Source organism: Giraffa tippelskirchi, chromosome 12 (assembly GCF_054371585.1).
Source record: "Giraffa tippelskirchi isolate mGirTip1 chromosome 12, T2T-mGirTip1v1.2.pri, whole genome shotgun sequence".
NCBI classification, from domain to species: Eukaryota; Metazoa; Chordata; class Mammalia; order Artiodactyla; family Giraffidae; genus Giraffa; species Giraffa tippelskirchi.
Window position 1 is genome coordinate 44,940,928 of NC_137286.1, and position 24,473 is coordinate 44,965,400.

The 24,473-nt window shown below is 43.1% G+C and overlaps 1 protein-coding gene across 16 annotated transcripts in view; it reads left to right on the forward strand.

The window, feature by feature from the left end:
• Positions 1-16,571: 16,571 nt before the first annotated feature.
• Positions 16,572-24,473, forward strand: part of CRTC3 (CREB regulated transcription coactivator 3) — a 93,497-nt gene continuing 85,595 nt past the window's right edge. For 10 of the 16 annotated variants that reach the window (XM_081546971.1, XM_081546972.1, XM_081546973.1 and 7 more), the window contains exon 1: positions 16,572-16,874. In XM_081546971.1, the coding sequence (XP_081403097.1) occupies positions 16,743-16,874 (132 nt within the window). In that variant the 5' untranslated portion in view covers positions 16,572-16,742. Of the gene's footprint in view, positions 16,875-17,056; positions 17,077-17,358; positions 17,718-17,754; positions 17,818-20,710; positions 20,780-24,473 lie in introns of those variants that run through there. The other 6 variants (XM_081546982.1, XM_081546983.1, XM_081546984.1 and 3 more) reach the window with 4 other exon arrangements.

The following is a 24,473-nucleotide window of genomic DNA, read 5'->3' on the forward strand; positions in this document are numbered from 1 at the left end:
AATATAGGGTCTTCCCTGGTGGCTCAGTAGTAAAGAATCCGTGTGCCAATGCAGGAGACGAAGGTTCAATCCCTGGTCTGAGAAGATCCCATTTGCCGTGTGACATCTAAGCTCATGTGCCACAGCTACTGAATTTATGCTCCGGAGCTTGTGCTCCACCAGAGAAGGCACTGCAATGAAGCCCGTGCCCAGAGAGTAGGCCCCGCTTGCTGCAACTAGAGAAAAGCCTACCCAGCAGTGAAGACCCAGCACCCCCCAAAATAAATAAATACAATTTTTTCTTTAAATTATAAAGTGTATGCTTGCCAACATATTGTGAATTTCCAGGTAAAAATAACCTCACTCTTGAACCCAATGGAAACCCCTAATATTATTTTATTTTTTAATACTTGTACTTTATTGATTGCAGGAAGCACCCCACTGTTGATGAGAGGAGAAGCTCCTTGGTAGGGCACTACAACAGGACTGCCTGTTTTAAAAGGCACATGAAGTGGGGTAGGATGAATTGAGAGATTGGGATTGACATATATACCCTGCTATGTATAAAACAGGTAACTAGTGAGAACCTGCTGTATAGCACAGGGAACTCTACTCAGTACTCTGTGGTGACCTAAATTGGAAGGAAGTCCAAAAAAAGGGGGATATATATGTACGTATGGCTGATTCACTTTGCTGTACAGCAGAAACTGACACAGCATTGTAAAGCAACTATAATCCAATGAAAATTAAAGGGACGTGAACAAAGCCCTTTGTCGATTGGAAAGTTGACATCTTTTTTTCCTCTTTAAACTCCTGGTTCTATTCCACTTCCCTTAGAATTTTATTCTAATGTAATCTTTTAAAGGATAAGTCTTACTTTTGACCATCCTGTCATCATTATTTGTGAAAAAAATTAAAATATTTTATTGCCTGTGACCATAAGGCTCTTAACGATCCAGAAAAATACTTTGCATCACAATTATTGTTAGTGCATCTTTCATCAAAATCACCTAATGTATTGTCTTGACAAAGAATTCTAAAAGATATTTGAAATGCATCTCTTAATAAAATAAATGAAAGTTCTGAAAGTGCAGGTTTAGAAGCTAATGGCTAGCCTTCTAGTGCAGAGGGTGCAGATTCAATCCCTGGTGGGGAGCTCACATCCCACATACCTAGCAGCCAAAAAACACAAAACATGAAACAAGTAATATTGTAACAAATTCAATAAAGGCTTTAAAATGAGCCACATTAAAAAAAAATGAGTAGATTAAAAAATAAAAAACTTAATGTGCGTGCATGTTAAGTCACTTCAGTTGTATCCCACACTTTGCGGCCCTATGGACTGTAGCCCGCCAGGCTCCTCTGTCCTTGGGATTCTCCAGGCAAGAATACTCGAGTGGGTCACCATGCCCTCCTCCAGGTGATCTTTTCCCACTCAGGGATCAAACCCTTGTCTCTTTGTGTCCTGCATTGACAGGCAGGTTCTTCACCACTAGCGCCACCTGGGAATACCACCCCCCCCACATTTGTGGATAAATATTACTACCGGCCATAATGAGAGAGAGCTGTTGACCAATTCTCTCCCTATTTTCACTTTTATAAATGTGAGCTCTGAGAACCTTTGCTGCCATAAATAAAAAAGTCGCTCAGTCGTATCCAACTCTTCAGGACCCCATGGACCGTAGCCTACCAGGCTCCTCTATCCATGGGATTTTCCAGGCAAGAATACTGGAGTGGGTTGCTATTTTCTTCTCCAGGAGCCCTTCCCGATCCAGGGATTGAACCCCGGTCTCCCGCATTTAGATGCTTTACTATCTGAGCCACCAGGAAGTCCATAATAAGTACTAATATATGGAATGGAAAGTGTTTTGTGATAATTATGTCACCCATTTTTTAGGACTCTAATTATATCTTCCAAATCTCAAATTATAATAAAAAAATTAAATATGATTAGGTCCTCTAATTTTGCTGAAAGCAAAAAAAAAAGTTAACTTAGTTTGGAAAAGAACTTATTCCAGTCTTTAGACCATACACTTTGTCAAGACTTGGGAAGTAGGTGAAGGACTTTACTAAGGCTTATTAAATGACTATGAATTACACTCATAACCTTTAACTTGTCATTGTTCAGTTGCTAAGTCGTGTCCGACTCATTGCGACTCCATGGACTGCAGCATGCCAGGCTCCTCTTCTTCACTGTCTGCTGGAGTTTGCTCAGATTCATGTCCATTGAGTCAGTGATGTTATCTAACCATCTCATCCTCTTCTGCTCCCTTCTCCTTTTGACTTAGAGATAACTTACTTAACCTGTGATGCTTTGGGAAAGTAGAAATATTTTAATACTGCTTTGGTACGACAATTTTTCAACAGAATTTTATTATGGAAAAAAATGTCTAACATCTGAACAGAAGGAATGGTATAATGAACTCCCATGTGTCCATTGTCTAGCCTAAGCAATTACCAACACTTTCGTCTCTACCTTCACCCACATCCCCTTGGGTTATTTCTACAAATCCCAGTTACAGTATCATTTCAACCACAAATACTTGGGTATGTGTCTCCACCACAGTGTTTCTCAACAGGGAGCAATTGTCCCTCCATGAAACAGATTGACAATATTTGGAGATGTTTTTTGCTGTCTTTATTAAGAGAGCGCTGCTGGCATCTAGTGGGTGGAGGCAAGGGTTGCTGCTCATGCACGTCTTAACAATGCAGAGAACAGGCCCCTGGACAGAAATGAGCTAGTCCAAAATGTCAGTAGGACCCAGGGTGAGAAATCCCACTCTTATACTGGAAAAAAAAAATACCAAAAACTCCAAGCCATTATCACACCTAAAAAATAAATTTGAAATACTGAACAGGCAGTCAGTGTTTACATTTCCCCAGACATCTGATAATTGGCTTAAACATTTCATATATTTGAATCAGCTGCAAATGAGATTCCCACATTACATTTAGTTGATGGGTTTCTTAAATCCCTTAACCTATGAATTCTCTCTTTTTAAAAAATTTTAATATTTTTGAGCACTCTGGTTCTTTGTTGCTCTGTGGGGACTTTATCCGGATGCGGAGAGCAGGAGCTACCCTCTAGTTGTGGCGTGCAGCCTTCTCATTGTGATGGCTTCTCACTGCAGAGCACAGGACCTAGGGCACACAGGCTCAGTAGTTGTGCATGGGCTTAGTTGCCCTGTGGCATCTTCCTGGACCAGGGATTGAACCAGTGTCCCCTGCATTGCAAAGCAGATTCTTAACCACTGGCCACCAGGGAAACCTCTCTCTGTTTTTTCAAATCTTGCAACACATTGGGTTGGCCAAAAATTTCTATCAGGTTTTTCCACAAGATGTTACAGAAAAATGCAAATGAACTTTTTGGCCAACACAATATTTGATGTTGATCCTATAGAATTTCTATACTCTGGGGTTTCTTATTACATCCTGTAGATCAGACTCAGTTTCAACCTTCTGGCAAGGATATTTCAGAATTCCTATTATATCATATCAGGGATGTATCTTTGTGATGTAAAGCCTGATCGCAAAGTTCAAATATTTCCAGCTTGATTCATTTGTTGTAAATTTTCCTATCTGCTCTTCATCACATACCACGTGGATTCAGCAGCCACTGACATGACTGACTAGATTTCTTACTTCATTGAGGGTGCAAAATGGTGATAGTCAGCCATTACTTCTTCATTTATCAGAATTTTTCTAAAAAGAATGTCCTATCACACCAACTATTTGGTTACCTTGAAGACTATTGACACAGGAGAAGATGGAATGCTGTCTCTGTCCCTTTATTTGCCAGCTTTCAGAAAAAGCTTATTCCCTAACAGCTTCATCTTCCCAGGTGGCTCAGTGGCAATGATTCCGCCTGCCAAGCAGGAGATGCAGGTTCTATCCCTGGGTTGGGAAAGATCCCCTGGAGAAGGAAATGGCAACGCACTCCAGTTTCTTGCCTGGGAAATCCCATGGACAGAGGAGCCTGATGGGCTCCTAACATCTTCTAAAGGTGACCAGTGAGGTTTTGTTTTTTCCAATCCTGTGACTCCTAGTTTTTTTAATGTATTAATATTTGATGTTTTTCAATCCACTGTAGATATATTAAAACATGCTTAAAAATTTTTTAATTTTTATGTTGAAATTTAAATTTAAATGTTAAAAAAAAATGTTTTTTAATGTTTTTACATGCTCAAATTGTCCTCTCGGGCCAGTAGAAGTCCTTCAGTGGTGACCGTCCTTTTGTCATGACCCCAGTAGACTTTGATAGCTTCCTTGCTTTCTGGCTTAAGATGCTCCAGGCCACATCTTGCTACTTTACTCACCCCAGACTTCAAATCAGCTATTTCTCCAAGGAGCCCTGGTTACTTTTAGTGGGAAAGGGTACTTGGAGAATATAGTCTGGGTGCTAGGAGCCCTCATGACTGTTAGGTTGGTCATTGTCTCTGTTTTCAATAGAAAGAGTTTTTAAAGAACATTTCCTGAGTTCATTCTTTTCTTCTAATAAAATGCTTTTATCTTAACATATGCAGTTCTATGAAAGAAAAAATAATGGTTAGTAGCATTTGCCAGTTCCATAGTGTGAACACCTCCCCATAGCTGATTTCAAGCTTGATGCTATTGGTCATTGAACATAGAGCTGGGGGGTAGGAGTGTTTTTGTTTTGTCTTGTTTGGCCACACCACCTTGCAGGCAGAATCTTAAGTTCCCCAACCAGGCATTGAACCCTCGCCCTGTGCAGCAGAAGCATGGAGTCTTAACCACTGGACCTCCAGGGAAGTCCCTCGAGTTGGGAAAAGATGCTAACAGTTGGCTTTCGTGAGTTGGTGCTAAACTACTGATTTTATTCCGACAGTAAAAGGGAGCAATGGATGGATTTTAAGAAGAGCGAGAAATGATGAGATCTGGGTCTTAGAAATGTGGAGGATGGATGGGGATACGGAGGCAAGACTCCAGATTATGCTACTTCCTGTTTGTCCCTCAGATCCACTCTCCTCCTTCTACTCTCCTCTGTGCCCTGGGAAGCTGGCTGCATAGACTACATCACTGTCTCCCTCCAGCTTCTGCTTGGGTTTGGCCAATGACAGGCACCCCAGGAGAGCAGAGGTCTAAAATCAGGCGAAAAAAAGTGAAGTGAAAGTGTTAGTCGCTCAGTTGTGACTGATGCTTTGTGACCCCATGGACTATAGCCCGCCAGGCTCCTCTGTCAGTGGAATTCTCCAGGCAAGAATACTGGAGTGGGATGCCATTCCTTTCTCCAGGGGATCTTCCTGACCCAGGGATCGAACCCAGGTCTCCTGCAATGCAGGCAAACTCTTTACCGTCTGAGCCACCAAGGAAGCCCAAAATAAGATGAGGTTAAGACTTATTCTTCCAGGTCACTGTGAATTAACTTCTCTCCCTACCAAAGGCCAGAGTTCCTCTTGGGTTCCTCTCTACAGATAACCACCTTCTCCCTTTGCAGTAAGCAATCCTTCCCCAGGCACTCTCTGGCCCAGAGTGCTAACATTCCTGCTGTAACTAGCCCCAGGGGGTCCTGCATTATTGGTAAACCGTGCCCTGTTTCTTTATTAACTTTTCTTCCAATCTCCAGTTTCAGCAGCCATCTGTTTCCTGCCGGGACCCTGACTGATACACAAGTGGACCAATTAAGGTCTCAGTTAGTGAGAGACTGCCGCTTGAACTGGATAGTGGTTGTTAGGATGAAAAGGGGTGGGTAAACTCTAGAGATGTTTAGGAAGCAGAGTTGGTTTACTGGGTGTTGGAAGAGTGGAACCTTGGTCAGCAGGTGCTCTACAGGAAATATTCTAAGATTGAGAGATAAGATTTTAGAAAACTTATTAATTTTTGCCTAACAAACATTTATGACATTTTGATTCTACTTGTTTGACTTAGTATGAATAGAATGCTACATTTCTAATTAAAAAAACAAATATGCAACAAGCAACACAGGTTTACTATATAGCACAGGGAACTATAGTCAATAGCTTGTAGTAACCTATAACGGAAAATAATTTCAAAAATAATATATGTGTTTATGTACAACTGAGTCAACTTGCTGTGCACTTGAAACATTGTGAGTCAACTATATTTCAGTAAATAATATATATTAAGAAAAAAAAAGAAATTTGGGAAGTGTTGTATTCCATCATTCTCCTTGGAAGTCACAACACACATAAACATAGTAAAAACCTCTGAGGGACTTCCCTGGTGGTGCAGTGGTTAAGAATCCACCTTCCAAATATGTGTGGATTAGTTTCAAATATCTTTTGATATTGATTTCTAACATAATTCCACAGTGATAAGAGAACAGACTCTGTATGACCTCAATACCTTTAGACCATGAAATTTTTGCACCTTGTTTTGCTTTCCTGAATATGTCCCAGGGTCTCCTTGTTTATAGTCTATGGGAACTTGAATAGAAAGTGTATTCTGCTGTTGTGTGAAAATTGTATAAATCTTAATTATGTTGAATTGGTTCTTAGTGCTTTTCAAGCCTACTGTATCCTTCTACTTTTTTATCTATTCATTCTATTAATTTTTGAGAGCATGATATTGAAAGTCCAACTAAAAATCTTAATTTATCTACTTAAAAAATAATTGTAAGATATAATGGAACTATGTCATGTAATTTTGTTCTGTATTTTCCAAGTCTCCTGTAAATGTGTTATACTTTCATAATTAAAAAAAAAGAATCCACCTTCCAATGCAGAGGATGCAGTTTCGATCCCTGGCCAGGGAACTAAGATCCCACATGCTGGTGTGCAACTAAGCCCATGCACTGCAACCATGAGCCTGTATGCCACAAAGAAAGATCGCACGTGCTGCAAATAAGACCTGATGCAGCCAAAAATAAATAAATAAATACTTTAAAAAATAATAAAATAAAAAGCTTTGAGAAATCCTACAGTCAAGAGACCAGCTCACCCCTCCTACTTTTCAGGGAGCCCCTCTTAGCCATCTATGACACTCATGTTCCATGAAACACACGCTGTGAGATGCTGGAGAAAGAGGAGGCTATAATAGTACCTGCCTTTAAGCTCTCAATAACTGTTAAATATTACTTAGGAAACAAAAAAAATACAAAATGGGTATTTGTAGGTCACTTTTGCTAAAGAATTTTGGATTCCACTAAAAAACTTGAGTTGGGTGAAGTTATTTGTGAAATGCTTTGGGCCTTAAATTGCACTTCGGACATTTACCCCTAAATTTGATATGATTCTGTAAAAATGTATATTTGATAAGCTCACTATACTTTCTCAGAGTCACTGACCTTTGGAGAAACACATTTCCAGCTCCTATAAGAACAGAGGCACCAAGTCTGCAAAGTGGAGAAAAATGTGGAGGTAGGGCTTCCCTGGTGGCTCAGTGGTAAAAAACCTGTCTGCCAATGTAGGAGACACTGGCTTAATCCCTGGGTCAGGAAGATTCCCTGGAGAAGGAAATGGCAATGCGCTCCAGTATTCTTGCCTAGAGAATCCCGTGGACAGAGAAGCCTGGCAGGCTACAGTCCATGGGGTCACAAAGAGTGGGAGACGACTTAGCAACTAAACAACAACAGGGGTTGAAAACGCACACGATTGAAAGGGTGATGTAATAGAAGTTAAAGGATAATTCCTCTCAAAAAGAGCCAACTCAGAAAGACTAGCTGCCAAAACTAAAAGAACCAGTGCCCAAACACCCTTTTCCATGAAAAGAAACCAGGACTGCTTGGAGAAGTGACTGGTTCTGGGACTGGAAAGGAAAAGTACAGGATGGTCAGGATATCTTGTTGTGTCCAGAAAGAAAAAAAAATACTAAAAAATGGATAGGGACATATTAGAAGGACACAGAAGCCAGATTAAAGGTTAAAGCTGGGATAACTTAAATGTAATAATAGTAATGGGTTATAACCTATTGAATAAAATAAGAATTCATGAGCTCATTCTAATATAAAAGAATAAATAGGGAAAAGGCAAGAATCGTTAATGAGTGCTAAAACTAGTTTGTTGCAAGTTTACTGAGTAACAAAATATTTATACAGTCTCAGACTGTCTCCCTTCAAGAGTTCTATTGACTATTAATGGAAAAAATAGAAACTTTACAGTGGAGAAACCTGGCAGACAGCATCTTAGCTAAATGATCCAAAGTTAACGTCAGTAATGGGACAAGTTGACATCGTGTGCCTCCTGATGGATAAACTGAGAGTACAACATTGCTCCTGGGCTACTCCTACCCAAAATGAATAATCTGAAATTAATCAGGAGGACATACTACACAAACCCTAATGAAGGGACATTCCATAAAATAACTGGCCTGTCACTTCAAAGGGCTTCCCTGTTGGCTCAGCTGGTAAAGAATACACCCGCAATGTGGGAGACCTGGGTTCGATCTTTGGGTTGGGAAGATCCCCTGGAGAAGGGAATGGCTCCCCACTCCAGTATTCTGGCCTGGAGAATTCCATGGACTGTATAATCATGGGGTTGCAAAGAGTCGGACACACTTCAAAAATTTTCAAAGTCAAAGACAAAAACTGAACAACTATTCTAAATTAAAGGATACTAAAGAGGACTTCCCTCATGGTCCAGTGCCTAAGACTCTACATTCCCAATGCAGTGGTTGGGGAACTATATCCCACATACTGCAACTGAAGATTCCACATGCCCAGTGAAGATCAAAGATCTTGCATGCCAAAACTAAGACCTGGTGCAGGCAAATAAATAAATAAAAATAAAAATAAACATATTTTAAGAAAGAATAATAAGATTAAAAAAAAAAAGCTTTAAGAAAAAAAGGGATACTACAGAGACATGTCAATCAAATATTGAGAGCAATCCTAGATTTTCTTTTGCCATAATAATGTATGGGGATAGTTTTCAAAAATTTTAAATAATATCTGCAGATTATGTAATATACTATATCAAAGTTAATTTCCTGATTTTGATAATTGTATTATGGTTACATAAGAGATTACTCTTGTTTTTATGAAATATACACCGAAGTTTTTACGGATAGAGTGGCATCATATCAACTTACTCTCAAATAGTTTAGAAAAATTGAACATATATACAGAGAAAGAAGTAATAATGCAAGTACAATAAAATCTTAATATTTGGGAATCTGAGTAAAGAGTATATGGGAATTCTTAACAAAATGGCAACTTTTCTGTGAACCTGAAATTATGAAAAGATTAAAAGTTAAAGGAAAAAAAAAAAAAGAAGTGAAGATCTTTACCGAAGCGCATCAGGAATGATTTTGGCTTCAAGAAATGGAAAACAGACTCCCAGTGATTTAAACATTGAGAACTATCTTTGTTTCACAGATGTCTAGAAGAAAACACTTGCTAGTGTTGGTTTAGCTACTCAGAATGCTATCCCTGATCAGGTTGTTTTCTGTCTTTCTGAATTTGGAATTTTTTAATGCTTTCTCTTTCTGTGACTGCAAGATGGCTTCCATAGCTCCAGGCATCACGTCTGTATTCCAAGTACAAAGGGGATAGGGGCTGGCTGCAGTTGAATATGTTCCTTTGATCTGAAAACCAAAGTTTTTCAAAAAACTTCCTGTCTGGCTTTCCCTTAAGTCTCAATAACCAAACTGGTCATGTGGCCAGGCCCATCTGTGAGAGAGCCTGGGAAGTGGCATCTGCCTTTCTGGGCTCTGCAAAAGAAGAGTGGAGGGAGTTTTGCTAAGGAGTGATTGCTTTCCATTTGAAAACTATAGCCCATATTAATTCTTGGGTTCATCCTTTTTTATATTTATTTATTTCAATCTTTAAAAAAATAAATATTTATTTACTTGGCTGTGCCAGGCCTTTGTTACTGCATGCAAACTCTTAGTTGAGGCATGTGAACTCTTAGTTGCAGCATGTGGGATCTAGCTCCCTGACCACAGATCCAACCCAGGCTCCCCTGCACTGGGAGCACGGAGTCTTAGTCACTGGACCACCAGTGAAGTCCCTGTGATTTCATTCTTAATGGCAGCATTTCTTAAGGTTTGACCCATAAATGATCTACCTTAAAATCGCCTTCTATGATTTTAATCTATGGGCCCTGAGCATTCCTCAACATTCTGGCCAGTTAGGCCACAAATACAAAGCTCTGGTCATTCCTTGCTGGGCCATTCCTCAGAGTTGTGTTTATAGTGAGCAACTCAAAGGGATGAAGCAATGTCTTCTTCTGAGTCAAAGAGCAAATTGACTCCTCTCCTGTGACAGAACCCAGGCATGTCTGGGCATCCATCTAGGCCCTCCTTTTTTTTAATTTTTAAAAATATTTATTTATTTTTGGCTGTCCTGTGTCTTTGTTGCTGCCTGGGCTCTTCTCTAGTTGGGGGTGAGCAGGGGCTACACTTTAGTTGCGGCACGCGGGCTTCTCATTGCGGTGGCTTCTCTTGTTGCAGAGCATGGGCTCTAAGGCATAGGGTCAATAGTTTCACAGCAGATGGAATCTTCCTGGACCAGAGATGGAACCCATGTCTCCTGCACTGGCAGGTGATTCTTCACCACTGAGCCACCACGGAAGCCCCATCTGGGCTTTTCTGCATCATCCCTGTGGGACCTGGTGGGCAAGGTAAACTGACACATAAACGATGCTCACGATGCTTGCTGTCTCTAACCTGGGAATCTCGTGCCTCCTGCTGGCAGCCATGCAGTAGTAACAGGTTGATGTACAAGTCTGTAAGCAGGGTAAAATCCCAGCCTGAAAGGGTAAACTCTACCACAGGCAAAGCTGACAAGGAAGTTTGACTCTCTCTGCCTGGGTTCTGGGAGGAGGGGTGGGGAAGCCCCTTGAGAAGCCAAAAACTTGGCCCATACACGGGTTTAGGGTCTGATGAATGTACAGTCTCTATGTAATAAAATTCTCATGTCTGGTAATTGATTCCCATGCACCTCGTGGAACAAAAAAAAAACACCAGCAACATTTGAGTCATATTCCCACTACCCGGGATTCCCATGGGGTATAATCAAGCCCTCCTAAAGTTGAAAGCATAGTTAAAAACATTAGGAAACAATCCATCATAAACAAGAGACCGCAGATACAACAAACAGGGTTAGAGCTCCCCAGACTTGAAATAACAGAACTACTTGCTGAAAGAGAATATAAAATTAGTATAACTAAAGGCATAAAAGAACTCAGTGGAGAGTAGTTGTGCGTGCTCAGTTGTGCCTGACTCTTTGCGACCCCACGGACTGTGTCCTACCAGGCTCTTTATGGGATTATACTGGCAAGAACACTGAAGTGGGTTGTCATTTCCTTCTCCAGGGAGTCTTCCCAGCCCAGGAATAGAACCCATGTCTCCTGCATCTCCTGCATTGCAGGCAGATTCTTTACCACTGAGCCACCAGGGAAGCCTTCGTAAAGAGTAGGCGTATTTGAAAAAGAACTAAATGGAGTTTGTAGATGGGAAAACAGTTCTTAAGGAGGAAAAAACTCAATGGATAGGTTAAACGACAGATTAGACATGGCTGGAAGATTAAGCTCAAGGCAACACATCAAATAGTGAGACTCTTAGCACTTTTTTTACCCACGTGACTCTCGGAGTGCCAGCAGCTTATTTATACTTCTGGATAGCTCTTTAGGCAGGAGAAATTGACCTGCCCAAGAGAAAAAACAAATTTTAAAGTCTCTCCAGCGGTACAGATGAACCTATTTCCAGGGCAGGAATCAAGATAAAGATGTAGAAAACAGACATGTGGACACAGGTTGGGACACGGAGGGTGGGATGAACTGGGAGATTAGAATTGACATATATATACCACCTGCGTAAAACAGCTAGCTGGTAGGAACTTACCATAAAGCACAAGGAGCTCAGCTCCATGCTCTGTATGACCTAGAGGGGTGAGATGTGGGGGTGCAGGAGAGGGGTCTAAGAGGGAGGGGATATATGTATACACATGGCAGATTCACTTCATTGTACAGCAGAAACTAACACAACATTGTAAAGCAATTGTATTCCAATAAAAAAAGCAAAACACATCCCAAATCCTAGGGATATTGTTACTTGGAGGACATGCATTGAAAATTCTGGGTCTCTGTTCCAGTGAGTTCTCTAGTCAAGAAACCACACAGGTGCACAGAGCTTCCAGTCAGTTCTTTAAAAACAACTGATATTTGTACTTTCTTATTTTTTCCTGATTTTACTAGTAATACATACTTATCTCTAAAACTGTATATAATTTAGAAATATGTAAAGTGGAAGATAATTTTCCCAGTAGTCCCTACTCCTCAAAAACAAATGTTATTAACCGTATCTTGATATACTTACAAATTTTTTTCTATTTAAATGTAACAGGTCCTGGCTTGATTCTGTAACAAGGCCAAAATAAGTGGGCTTGAAACAAAATCGATGCTTCTCTCTCAGCCACGTAATAGCCTAGAAGCACTTTAGAGCTAATATTGTGGTTCCCCAGGGCTGGGAACCCAGGGGCCATTGCTACTATTGTTCTGTCATTCTCAACACAGTTTTTATCTAATGGTCTATGACAGCTGCTCTATCTAGTTTCCACATCCATATTTCAGCCAGTAAGAAGAAGAGGGAAAAGGTCTTTTTCCTTTTCATTTAAGGGCATGATCCCAAAGTTGCCTGTATTTCTTCTGCAAACATCTGTGGGGTGAAACATGACCAGACCTATTCACAAGGGAAATGTAGTCTTAAGTTGATTTTAGCTGGGCAACTGAAGCACCCAGTTAAAGTTCAGAATTTCTTTTAATAAAGGAAGAAGAGCAGAATGAATGTTGAGAAAACAGCTAGCAATTTCTGGTACAGAATGTATAAAAATATTAATTTAAATCACTTTAATTTCCAGAAACAAGGTATCTATACATACTTAGTGTTTCTGTCTTAATTATGAATGGAGTCAAGGATTACCAGAGGCTTGAGGGAAGCCTCTAGATGGAGACCAAAATGAACAAACTAAAAATTGAACTCAGACAAAACAGAGACAGACAATAAAAGGAGTAGAAAAAATATAAAAACAGAAATAACCTCTAATTAATAGCACACCCTTGAAATGAGTATAGGATGCTATTTTAAAAAGGAGCACTCAGAAATCAGGAAAGAGCATTTAGAAATTAAAAATACAATCACAGAAATAAAAGTTCAACAGAAAGGAAAGATAAAATTGAAAGACAGAGCTGAAAAAATGTATTAGGAAATAGAATAACAACAACAAAAGACAAAAAAAATAGAAATTAGGAGAGAAAAGATGAGAAAATTAGAAGAGCAATCTAGGAGATCCATTAACTGACTAAGTAGAATCTCCACAAAAGAAAGACAAAAGAATATTGTCAAAAAGATAAGACAATTTCCCAGAACTAAAAGATATGAGTATTCAGTTTCCACATACATATCTAATGCTAGTGTGGTGAACAAAAATAAAGCCTCCCACCAAGGTACATTATCATAAAATATCAGAATACTAAGCCTTCAGAGAATGGGGGTGTGTGTGAAAATAAATAAACAATAATAGCCCTCAAAAAGCAGGTCACCTATAAAGGAAAGGGAAATAGAATGTGAATGGACTTCCCAATGGCAACACCGGGAGCGAGAAAACAGTGAAGCAATGCATTGAAAGAAGTAAATGCAAAGGATTTCTGATGAAGAAGACTATTCTTAGCCCAAATATCAATCAAGTCTGAGGGGAAAAAAAGACATCTGCATACACACAAAGCCTGAAGGATTTTATCTTTTGTGTATTCTTTCCCAGGAAACTATTGGAGAATGTCCTCTGCTAACATGAATTAGTATATGAAGCAGGAGGACAACTTGAGATGCAGGAGGTGGAGGTCAGAAGATGGGAGATGAAGGGAACTCTCAGGATGATGGGAAGAGAGCCAGCAGATAGCAGGTGAGGAAAGCAAGAGTCCAGGATGGAGCACATAAGCAAAGCGGTCTGGGAGAGAAGTTCCCTCCCAAACTGACCATTCATAGGATCAGTAACGTCTTTCACAGTTCAGGGAAATTTAGAAGGAAGACCAGAGGGACCAGAAGAGGGGAGAGACAGAGCTAAAATCCAAATACTATAAATCAGAGTTTGGGAAAGGATTTCTAATGAGTTGAGAGAAATTTAAGCAAATAAAAAGCAAAGGCAGTTTTTAACTAAAAAAAAAAAGTGTAAAAATGGAACTATTGTGTGTTGTGTAAACACTTAATATTGACTTACCAAAAATTATCATATATTAATAACTACATTGAAAGAATGGGAGCAGGGAAAATCGTATTTGTGTTGGGGAGACAAAAGAGCCAAAACATGCTTCCCCATAGTAGAACATGAATAGCTAATGTCTAAAACTGAAAAAATAATCACAAAACAGCAGGAAAAACTTATTTACCACGGGAACTGGGAATTATTTGGGAAAATTGTATACCTTGTAAAGCTATTGTTAAAAAATTCACATGTACTTATTTGATTAAAAAATTAAATGGAAAGTGATTAGATTAACCATAATAAGAATAGAAGTAGAATGACTATTTTCCAAATTAGATAAGGGCAAAATGGAAATAAAAAAGAGTCATTCAGGGCTTCCCTGGTGATCCAGTGGTTATGAATCCACATGTCAATGCGGGGAACACTGGTTAGATCCCTGATCTGGGAAGATTTCACAGGCCTCGGGGCAACTACTGAGCTCCCATGCCTAGAGGCCGAGTTCCACAGCAAGAAGAGCCAGTGCCGTGAGAAGCCCGCACACAGCAACAAAGACCCAGCACAGCCATAAACAAATACATAAGTTAAAACAACAACAACAACAACAGCCATTTAGTGCAACAGAAGCCAGATATGATAGATCCCTGCATTAGTGAATTGGTGGATGAAAATAGAGGATTTAGCTAAACACCCATTCCAGTGTCCTACCGTGCCTTCCTGTATTTCAGAAGCTGAAAGGCTATAACTACATTTCCTAGATGTTACTGCAGCTAGGATTCTGGATGCGGTTTTGGCACTTCCAGTTCAATTTTGTTTCTTATTTGATTTATGAGGTGGAAGTGAAGCTGAGTCTGTGTATGTGCTGTTTCTATTGGTGAGTACGGTTGTATTTTTCTGTGGTGGCTTCAGGGTCCAGGAGGTGGCCACTGTAGTGACCAGTTCAGTAGGTGGCTTCCAGATTTTAGAAGAAACAGTGGCTCTTTTGTTGGCCTGGTTCTGCAGCATGCATCTCCAGGTCACTTCTGAACCTTTCAACCCAGAGTCTGCTTCCTCAGCCCTCCGCACAAGTCCTTAAGCCATTTTATACCCTATAGTAAATCCTTCTGTACTTTACCTAGGATGAATTCTGTTCTTTGAAACTGAAACCAGACAATGTAATAAGAAAGCAGAAAATATAAAGAAAAAGTATGATAAACAAATAAGACAGGAGAAATAAATCTAATTATAATGAGTGAATCAAACTAACCTCTAGTTAATAGAGATATGTTCTCATTAAATTTTCTAAAAAACAATCTATGAGACACATGAAAAGTAGAGTGAAATACTACACAGGAATTAAAACGAATCAACACAAACAAATTTCAAAAGCAATGGTAAATGAAAAAAAGCTGCGTAAGTTTATTTAGCATGATGTAGTTTTTCGTAAAATTTAAAATACAAAATTTGGTATTCCATGTGCAGTTGGTGGATCCATATGTAGTATGTAATAGGAGTGTAAAAACATGAATGTGAATGACACGTATCAACTTGAGGCCAGTGACCACCTCTAGGGAGGAGGGAGAAAGAATAAGGGTGGGGTTTTAGTTCTGCCTGATTTTCTATTTCTTTAATAAATACCAAGTAAATGAAGCAAAATGTTTTGATACATTTAACCTTGATAGGGGAGGGCGTGGGTGGCGCTAACATCATTTTCTGCAATCTTCTGCGTGTCCCTGATAGTTACTAGCTTACAAAAGGCAGAGACACACTCCCAGAGGCGTCCAGGACATCTTGACACACATCAACATCTCTACGGAGAGGAACTTCGGGGGCTGCCGGAGAGGGAGAAAACCAATGAGGCTGACAAGCTAGGCTGGAGCTGGAGTTCGAAAGAGGCCACGGATGCTCATAAAGAGCCTGGAAAAGGGGCCGGGGCTGAGGAGCGAAGAGGGGGACCCCCGAGCGGGGGAAATGGTGTCTCAAGCTCGTGCAAACTCGGGAGATGGTTTTAGAAACTGAGATCCAGATTTAGTAACTGTTTCTTGGGTGGGCCCGAGAGGACCGTCAGCGACACAGATCGAGGGAGGAAGCGGGCTGGGAGGAGGAGGACAGAGGGCAGCTGTTAGGCCCCACAGGGTGGGAACTGAGGGAGAGGATTGCTCAAGCGTAGGTCGCCCGTTTTCGCCCCCCTGAAGGAAGTCAGCGTGACTGGAAGGGGCGAGCAAGGTGTTCAAACTCTTTGAAAACTGTAACATCAATCCGAAGGCCAGGCGAGCCCTACCAGGGAGCGCTTCAGTAAAATGGTACCCTAGCTGCTCCCTCACGTCGGGCCCGCTCTGCCGCGCGAGCCGGGGGTTTCCTCGCGGGGTCCGCGCGGCGGGTCGCGAGCCGGGCGCGGGACGCCGGGGAAAGCCCTCGGCGGCGGGCGCGGGGCAGGGTCGGGGCCGGGCGGCGGGCGGGCCGCGCCGAGGGCGGGGCCGGGCGCGCGGGGGCGGACCTCGGCGCGCTCCCGGCCGCTCGCTGGCGGTGGGGCCGCGGCGGCTCCTCTGCCGGGTCGCGCCGGAGGACGGGCTTCGGGCGGCGGCCGGGGCTGGCCTGCGGACGGACGGGTGGGCCGAGGCAGGGCCCGCTCCCGCCGTCTCCCGCCTCCTGCCGGCGCCGGGCCCGCGCCATGGCCGCCTCGCCGGGCTCCGGCAGCGCCAACCCGCGGAAGTTCAGTGAGAAGATCGCGCTGCACACGCAGCGGCAGGCCGAGGAGACGCGGGCCTTCGAGCAGCTCATGACCGACCTCACCCTGTCGCGGGTGAGGGCCCGGGTCGCGCGGGCGGGGGCGGCCACGGCGGCGGCGGCGGGGGGAGAGGTCGCGGGGCCGAGGCGCCGGCGGGGCCGGGCGGGGGGCCCGGCAGCGGGGCGGGAGGAGTCCGGGAGCGGGCTGGCACCCCCCGCGCGGCCTCGGCGCGGGCCCGCCTTCCGACACCCGCTGACCGTCTGCGGCCGCCGCGGAGGTGGGAGGGTCGCGGGGGCCGGCTGTGCGGGGAGATGGGAAGGGGCCGAGCCGGGGAAGGCGGGCCGCCGGGTGAGGGAGGCCTAAGGGGGAGGGTGACCGGGAGCCCCGGGAGGAAATCACAAACAGCTTGGAGGCGGGAGGTGCGGCTTCTCGCTGCTGCGAACATCTACCGCCCGCGAGCCCTCCGGGACTGCCCGGCGGGGCGGGCCCGGGGCTCCCACCCGCTCCCTCGGGAGAGCTCCGCGCACCCGTGCATCCGGGGCCGGCCCCGGCCTGCTTTGGGGTCGGTCTGGGTATCAAGCGGTGACTCCGTGTCGAGTATGGGACTTTGCTCCTCTGCCTCAGTGGAGGTGCTGTATCCGTCCGGTTTACCGAGTTCGGCCCCGGTGTATCATGCGAACTGGGAAGGTGCACAGCGTTGCAGGTGACCCGAAGAGGGTCCAGGGGGACCGAGTAAGGCGCGGGCCGCGCGACCAACACCCGGCGAGGTTAGGTAACTGTCGAGGGAGGCAGTGGAGGATGGAGAACCAACAGGAGTGTCCGCGCAGGGCTGCGGGGAAGGAGGGTCAGCGTGAACGGGGGCAGGCCTTGAGGATCCTGAGTGCTGACCTTGAAGGACCATCAGGAGGAAGGGGGAGGGTATGCAGGCGCGGGGGCGGGCTGGGGGGCAACCCGGAGGAGAGCCGAGTCGCCGACTGGTGGTCCCTGGCTCGCCGAGCTGCAGACGCGTCCGTTTCTGGTCAGCAGTGTTTGGGTATCTGTTGCCAGAATTGGGAGGGTTTTCGTAGAAATCAAAGTTAAGAGATTTTAAATGTAAAACCGACATTCTCTACATTTAAAATTGGGAGACTTGATAACACTCCTGATTCCCATGTGACAGCCGCTGGCTGGAGCTGGGTGGTGGCTGCGCACGCCTTCTCTGGCTGGCCACAGTTCACACCACACCCTGTCATGATCGCCCCTCCTGATCCCCCACTGCTGAGCCTAGGTGTCACTTGCCATTTATCATATTTTTGATGGTTTTTTTTAAGCGACGTTAAGGAGAAACAAATATTTCTTATACTTACTTTTCTATCATCGTGAGAAGAAATATATGCATATAAAAAAGACTGAGGATTTCAAGAATCTTTTTTTTTTCCTTGTGCCCCGACTGGCTTCACTCATTTATGACCTGCCTGGTGTCCATTTGTGACCTTGGTTGTGTCCAGGGATGAGCATGTCAAGCTCATCACATTGAGGAACATGACAGGGTAAAGGTTGAGAATTAATGCTGGGGCCTGTGTTGCTTAAATACATAAATGTTATGTGTACAGATATATGCATTCTGTATGTATATCTAGAGTTGATCTGCTTGCTCACCCAATTCATGAATGGTGTTTAAAGTGTCTCAGACAAACGAGGCTGTGAGTAATGTACAGACTCTTTCAAAGGCAGTAAATTTTCACAAGTCCTGTGTTCACTGAAATGAGTCTGATTATGTTACTTAAATATGTTCAAATGTAAACTTGTATGTAAAATTCTTTGCTTTAACTGTGATATAACCATTAGCTAAAGCATAGGTACCAATAAATTCAAAGTTACAAATGCGGTGAGTTCAAATGGAATTAACTTAATGTGATAAATGCTGTTTTGCTGAACTGAATTGAGGCTCTCAGTGCGAATCTCATGCTAAAGCCTATAGTTCAGATTATCTGGAGTTTTGCAAGCCTGACCAACTGTGCCATGTATGATAATTCAGTTCAGCTACCACTTTTCTCTGTTCTAATTACTATAAAATGATGATGTCGTTTTGTCCTTCACTTTGTACAGGGCATTATTTACATGTTAATTCTGCCTATGTTCTTTTCTACTGTCTACCAATTGCAAGTAAAATAATGAATGCTGCTTGGCTCCGCTGTTTTCATAAACACAAAGGCAAATGATAACTCTGAATTTGCCTAGTAATTTTTGCTTATTTACATTTTTAGGAGTAACTTTCATAATGAAATCACAAAACTGAAGTACTTTTCGTAGAGGACTCTTTGATTCCCCCAGCATATGTTGACACCTACAAGGGTCCAAAGATCTCAGATGGGAAAGAATCTATCCTGTTCAATAGATTATCGAAAACCTGATGGCACTGATTTTCCATTACCAGCCTGTGGCAGTCATGCTTATGGATGGAACAGACATTGCTAATCGACCTAGGTACTCTTTCCTTACTGAGTCTGTCCTGGGCTTAGAGTCTTTCTCCATATAATCAGAGTTGGATACTTCAGAATTGGAGCTAAATCCCATTTGTTTAGTTGGTGAGGTAGATTAGATTATGGAGAATTTTCCACTCTAGCTTTAGGGGTTCAACCTTATCAGGAAGCAGTGGATAATTTTTGAGAAGAGAATGCTAGGAGGATCAGTTCAGTGATGATGGTAAAGAGAAGGAAGAAAGTGGAGGCAGATAGGCCTGGAAAGAGGCTGTTCCATTGTTCCTTCATTAATTTGTCGGTACTTGAGTGTCCAGTGGGGAGATGTTGGGGTGGAGTGAAAGGTGGGGGTGGGGGTGAGGTGGGAGGAGGTGAAGATGTGGTGCCTCACTTCAAAGATCTTATTAATTTGTTTAGCAAACACCTTTTGAGTCTCTAGTGGGGGGGGGGCGCGCATGGGGTGGGATGGACCCTTGGGATACAGTAGTACAGTGTGTGCGTGTGAAGTCGCTCAGTCATGTCTGACTCTCTGCGACCCCATGGACTGTAGCCCGCCAGGCTCTCTGTGGAATTCTCTAGGCAAGAATACTGGAGGGGGTTGCCATTTCCTTCTCCAGACAGTAGTACGGTATTGTCTCCTAATAGATTGTAGGGATGCTATGGAAGACAAAGATTAATGGAGAAGATATTCATTTGACAAATAAGGGCACATTTTGATGAATATTACGAAAAGGGACCCGCTGGGAGCATATGGTAGAGAGTCCTCACCTCTTCCAGTGTCACAAAGAATTAATGGGAGTGGGGAAGGTATATGAGGGTATGTACTTGTGCGTTGAAGGAAGCAGAATGTTTTAGGCACAAGGGACAGAGGTGCAGCAAGGGAATGAAGAGGGTAATTTGAGATGAGGCATTCACAGGGATTTGGGACTTGATCCCAAGTACAATGGAAAGTCATTGAAGGGGTTGAACCAGGAGAGATTTACGTTTTAAAAGAATGACTCGAACTCCCGAATGTAGGATAGATCAGAGGATGAGGTCACAGGGAAATGGTTTAGAGTCTAGGAGATGTGATGGTGGCAGTGAAAAGGATGCAGAGAGATGAACAGATTGATACTTAGGAGGTAGAAAGGACCAGAATGGTGAATGGATGAGGGAGCCGAGGGAGAGGGAGGACTCAAGAATGATCCCCAGCTTTCAGAGCTGAGCCATTTCAGGGTGTCCTCTGTTGAAAGGGGCTTCCCTGGTGGCTAAGATGGTAAAGAGTTCACCTGCAATGCAGGAGACCTGGGTTCGATCCCTGGGTCAGGAAGATCCCCCTGGAGAAGGGAATATATACCCACTCCAGTATCTTTACCTGGAGAATTCCATGGACTGAGGAGCCTGGCAGGCTACAGTCTGTGAGGTCACAAAGAGTTGGACCGACTGAACGACTAACACTTTCACTTCACTTCTGTTAAGAGAGGGAGTGCTGGCTGGAGCAAATCGGGAGCAGACTCAGTGTCAGGAGATGTTGAGTTTGAGGTGTGCGTGAGGCACTTAAGTAGAGATAGTTGAGCAGACAGTTGTCCATGTGCTTCTGGAACTCAAGAAGGAAGTCTTAGCTGGGGAGGGTGGGTCTCTTTGGTGGGTAGCAGCAGGAGTAGATTCTGCTGCCTAGGAAGAATTTCTAGAACAGATCTTACAGATTGGTGGCCTGAATTCTAATTTAGCTGTATGATGTATTTTTTTTTTAATTTCTTTGGTGGGAGGCCCCAAATGTTTTTTTTTTTTTTTAATTAGGACCAACAGTGAATATTGAGATTTTTACATTAAAATCTGGACTCTGGCTTCTTTTGAAAAATGAGATTATCTAACAACACTTACCGTCCATTTCTGCATGACTGCTGAATGGCAGCTGCCCCCCTTAGACAAGGCATGGACATGTCCTTCATTCTGCCACAAACCTCCTCACTGCCTGCTTCGATTATTTGCCTTCCATACTTGGCACCCCTACGCTCTTGAGTTTGTAACCTCTGCTGCAGAGTGAAACATGCAAAGGGCCTAGGAGGTGTCCAAGGAGCTGCACCATTTAAAGGAGAGGTAAAGGAGGAAGGGAGGAGAAGGGGAGACAGAGGATGAGATGGTTGGATGGCATCATTGACTCAATGGACATGAGTGTGAGTAAACTCTGGGAGATGGTGAAAGACAGGAAAGCCTGGTGTGCTACAGTCCATGGGGTCACAAAGTCGGACAAGACTGAATGACAGCAGAGGAGGATGAGGCAGCAAAGATGACTGAAGAGTAGACAGAGAGGTAGGAAAAAAACCAGGAGGATTATGGTTCAGAGAAGGGAAGGTGGATCAGCCGAGCCCAGTGCTGCTGGCTAGTCTGATGTGATAAAGACCCAGCCTCTGGTCTAGTCGTTTGGAGGTTGTTGGTGACCTTGGTGAGAGCCACCACATCCACAGCATACTGGGTGGAAGGGAGCTTGCGAGGCATTGAGGGCTTGAATGAAGGAAGCAGGGAAAGGATTGGGAACCTGTTTAAGAAGTCTGGCTTTGAAGGACAACTGGTAGTGTTGAGAAGCCACAGGATAAATGCCACATCAACCTGGAATGTTAATTTTGCTTGAATATTTGGAAAGAACTATCACTTTCATGGGCTTCCCAAGTGGTGCATGGTAAAGAGTCTGCCTGCCAGTGCAGGAGATGCAAGTGATGTGGGCTTAGTCCCTGGGTCAGGAAGATCCCCTGGAGTAGGAAGTGGCAACCCGCTTTAGTATTCTTGCCTGGAAAATTCCATGGTCAGAGGAGCCTGTTGGGCTGTAGTCCTTGGGGTCTCAGAAAGTCATTCATGACTGGGCACGCATGCACATCACTTTTGTATTAAAACAGGCAATAGATATGGTATAGTGAGTCCTCTGAGAGAGGAACAGAGAGAGGAGAGGATAAAGATTAGATGTGGTTTGACTATGGAGTGTTATCGCTTTGCCAGGCATTGCGCTGATCACTTTCTGTTCATTGTCTCATGTAGTTCTCACAGTAACCCTGTGGACTGTGGGTCTGCAGTGTTCCTCATTTTGTGGAAGGTTGCATGGCCAGTAAGAGGCAATCCTAGGGTTTGATTATGGTTGTCACACTGAATGTCTATATGCTCAACTGCTTTTCTCCCCTACTAAGATATCCAGTTGTACCAGCGGCATTTGCTGAAAACAGTTCTCCACTGAACTGCTGTGACACTTTGGTCAGAAGTCAATTGGCCATGTATGTGTGGGTCTGTGTTTGGACTCTCTCCTGTTTCTGTTGATCTGTTCATCTTTCTTTTGAACAGTAGCACACTTTCTGGATTATGATAGCGTTATAATCAGTCTCAAAATGAGGTAACTTAAGTCTTCTATCTTTACTGCTCTTAAAAATTGCTTTGGCTACTCTAGGTCATTCACTTATCCCTAAATTTTAGAAGTGTCTTGTCAGTTTCTGTGAAGAGGCCTGCTGGGAATTTTTGGGCGGATTGTGTTGACTCTTGACAAGACTTTTTCAAAAAGGAATTGGTGAGACTTAGATCTCATTTCTTATAGACATTGGAGGAAATTCCACTAAAGTATGTGACTTAAAAAAAAAAAAAGATAACCAACCTCTACTGTATAGCACAGGGAACTCTGTTCAATATTCTGTAATATCCTAAATGGGAAAAGAATTTGAAAAAGAATATATATATATAAATCAATCACTTTGCTGTACATCTGAATCAAGCACAACATTGTAAATCAACTATAGTCCAATATAAAATAAAAATTTTTTAGACTTTTTAAAAAATTGAAAAAAAAAAATGTATGCCTATAGGCTAAAAGTTGCTAACTCAAGGTACCAGGTGAGGTAAAAAAATGAATGGAGGGATCAGGAATGAGGTGATAAATGGTCACTGATCTCAGGCCATAGTGTAGGATAACAGGATACAGTGAGGACTTGGGGAAACTGGAGAACCCAAGCCCTGTCTAAACTCCATGCCACATCTCGCAGCTCCGTGCCTTGTTGCCATGCAAGAATATGGGTTCAGTGTTTGTCAGATCTTTCAGTCAAGAGAAGATGGAAATCCAGATTTTTGTGCCTTCTTGCAATGTTTTAAAATTTAAAACATCGAGTGGGTCAGTACCATGTGGGTCGAACAGAACTCTCTAGGCTAACCATGGCCTATAGCCTGATGGTCCATGACCTCTGTCTCAGGCTACCCATTCTTTGATCCTCATTTTCTTTATCAGTAAGCATGATGGTGTTGGAGACCATCTCTAAGGTTCTTTCTAGCTCACTGGTTCTCAATTTCAAAAGAGGAGGGCATCAGAATTACTCAGTAGTTTAGGAGGTAGCTGAAGATATCAACACTAATGATGTTTGGAGCAGTTGTCCCAGACCTTTACAATTTACACACCACTGCACATCTGTTCTCTGACTTAATCCTTCCATCATCTTTGTGAAGTAGGCAGCAAAGTGATTTGTGCAACACATGGGAATGCCAGGTTACAAAGTCAGGTCTTCCCATTCCAAATCCAGCGCTCTTTTTTACTGTAGTGCAACCGTCTCTGAAAACTCTAGAAATGGACATTTTGGTAGAGCCAGCAGATACAGGAGATGTGGGGAGGGCCTCCAGTTCAGCTGAAGGCAGATCTCTAGCTAGATCCAGAACTCAACTTGTTGAAGTGTCAAGGCTTTTGGGTAAGAGTTGAAGCCTTTGTGAGAACTCCCTGAAGGTAGAGACTTGGGTACATGTTCATCTTAGTAAGCTGGTGCCTGGCATTGTACCCAACACACAGTTTACCATTTTTATGTAAGTGAGTAAGTGAATGGGTTGATGGAAGAAGGAATCAAAAGCTTTAGCCCAAGGGGGCTGAGAATTTTGTCTAGAGAATCTCAAGGACAGAGAGTCAAATGTTTCCGGTTGAGAATATTAAAATCAAAAGCTGAGACTGTATACTGATAATTTAGCTGATAGATGGGAAAAGCTCACCATGGCCTCCCTCTCATATTTGACTCTCAGATCTGGGTTTTGATTAATAGATTATTACCATTTCCCCATGCCATGTTTTTGAGAAATCAAGTACTGTGGGTATAAGGAAGCTAAGGCTGCCAGAAGGTTTTATATGATATGCCTTTAAAACCTCCAGACAGATACAAGCCCTTATCTTTGGGGATACCTATTGAAATATGGAATGCTAGGCTGTCTGACTTTCAGTGGAGTGTAA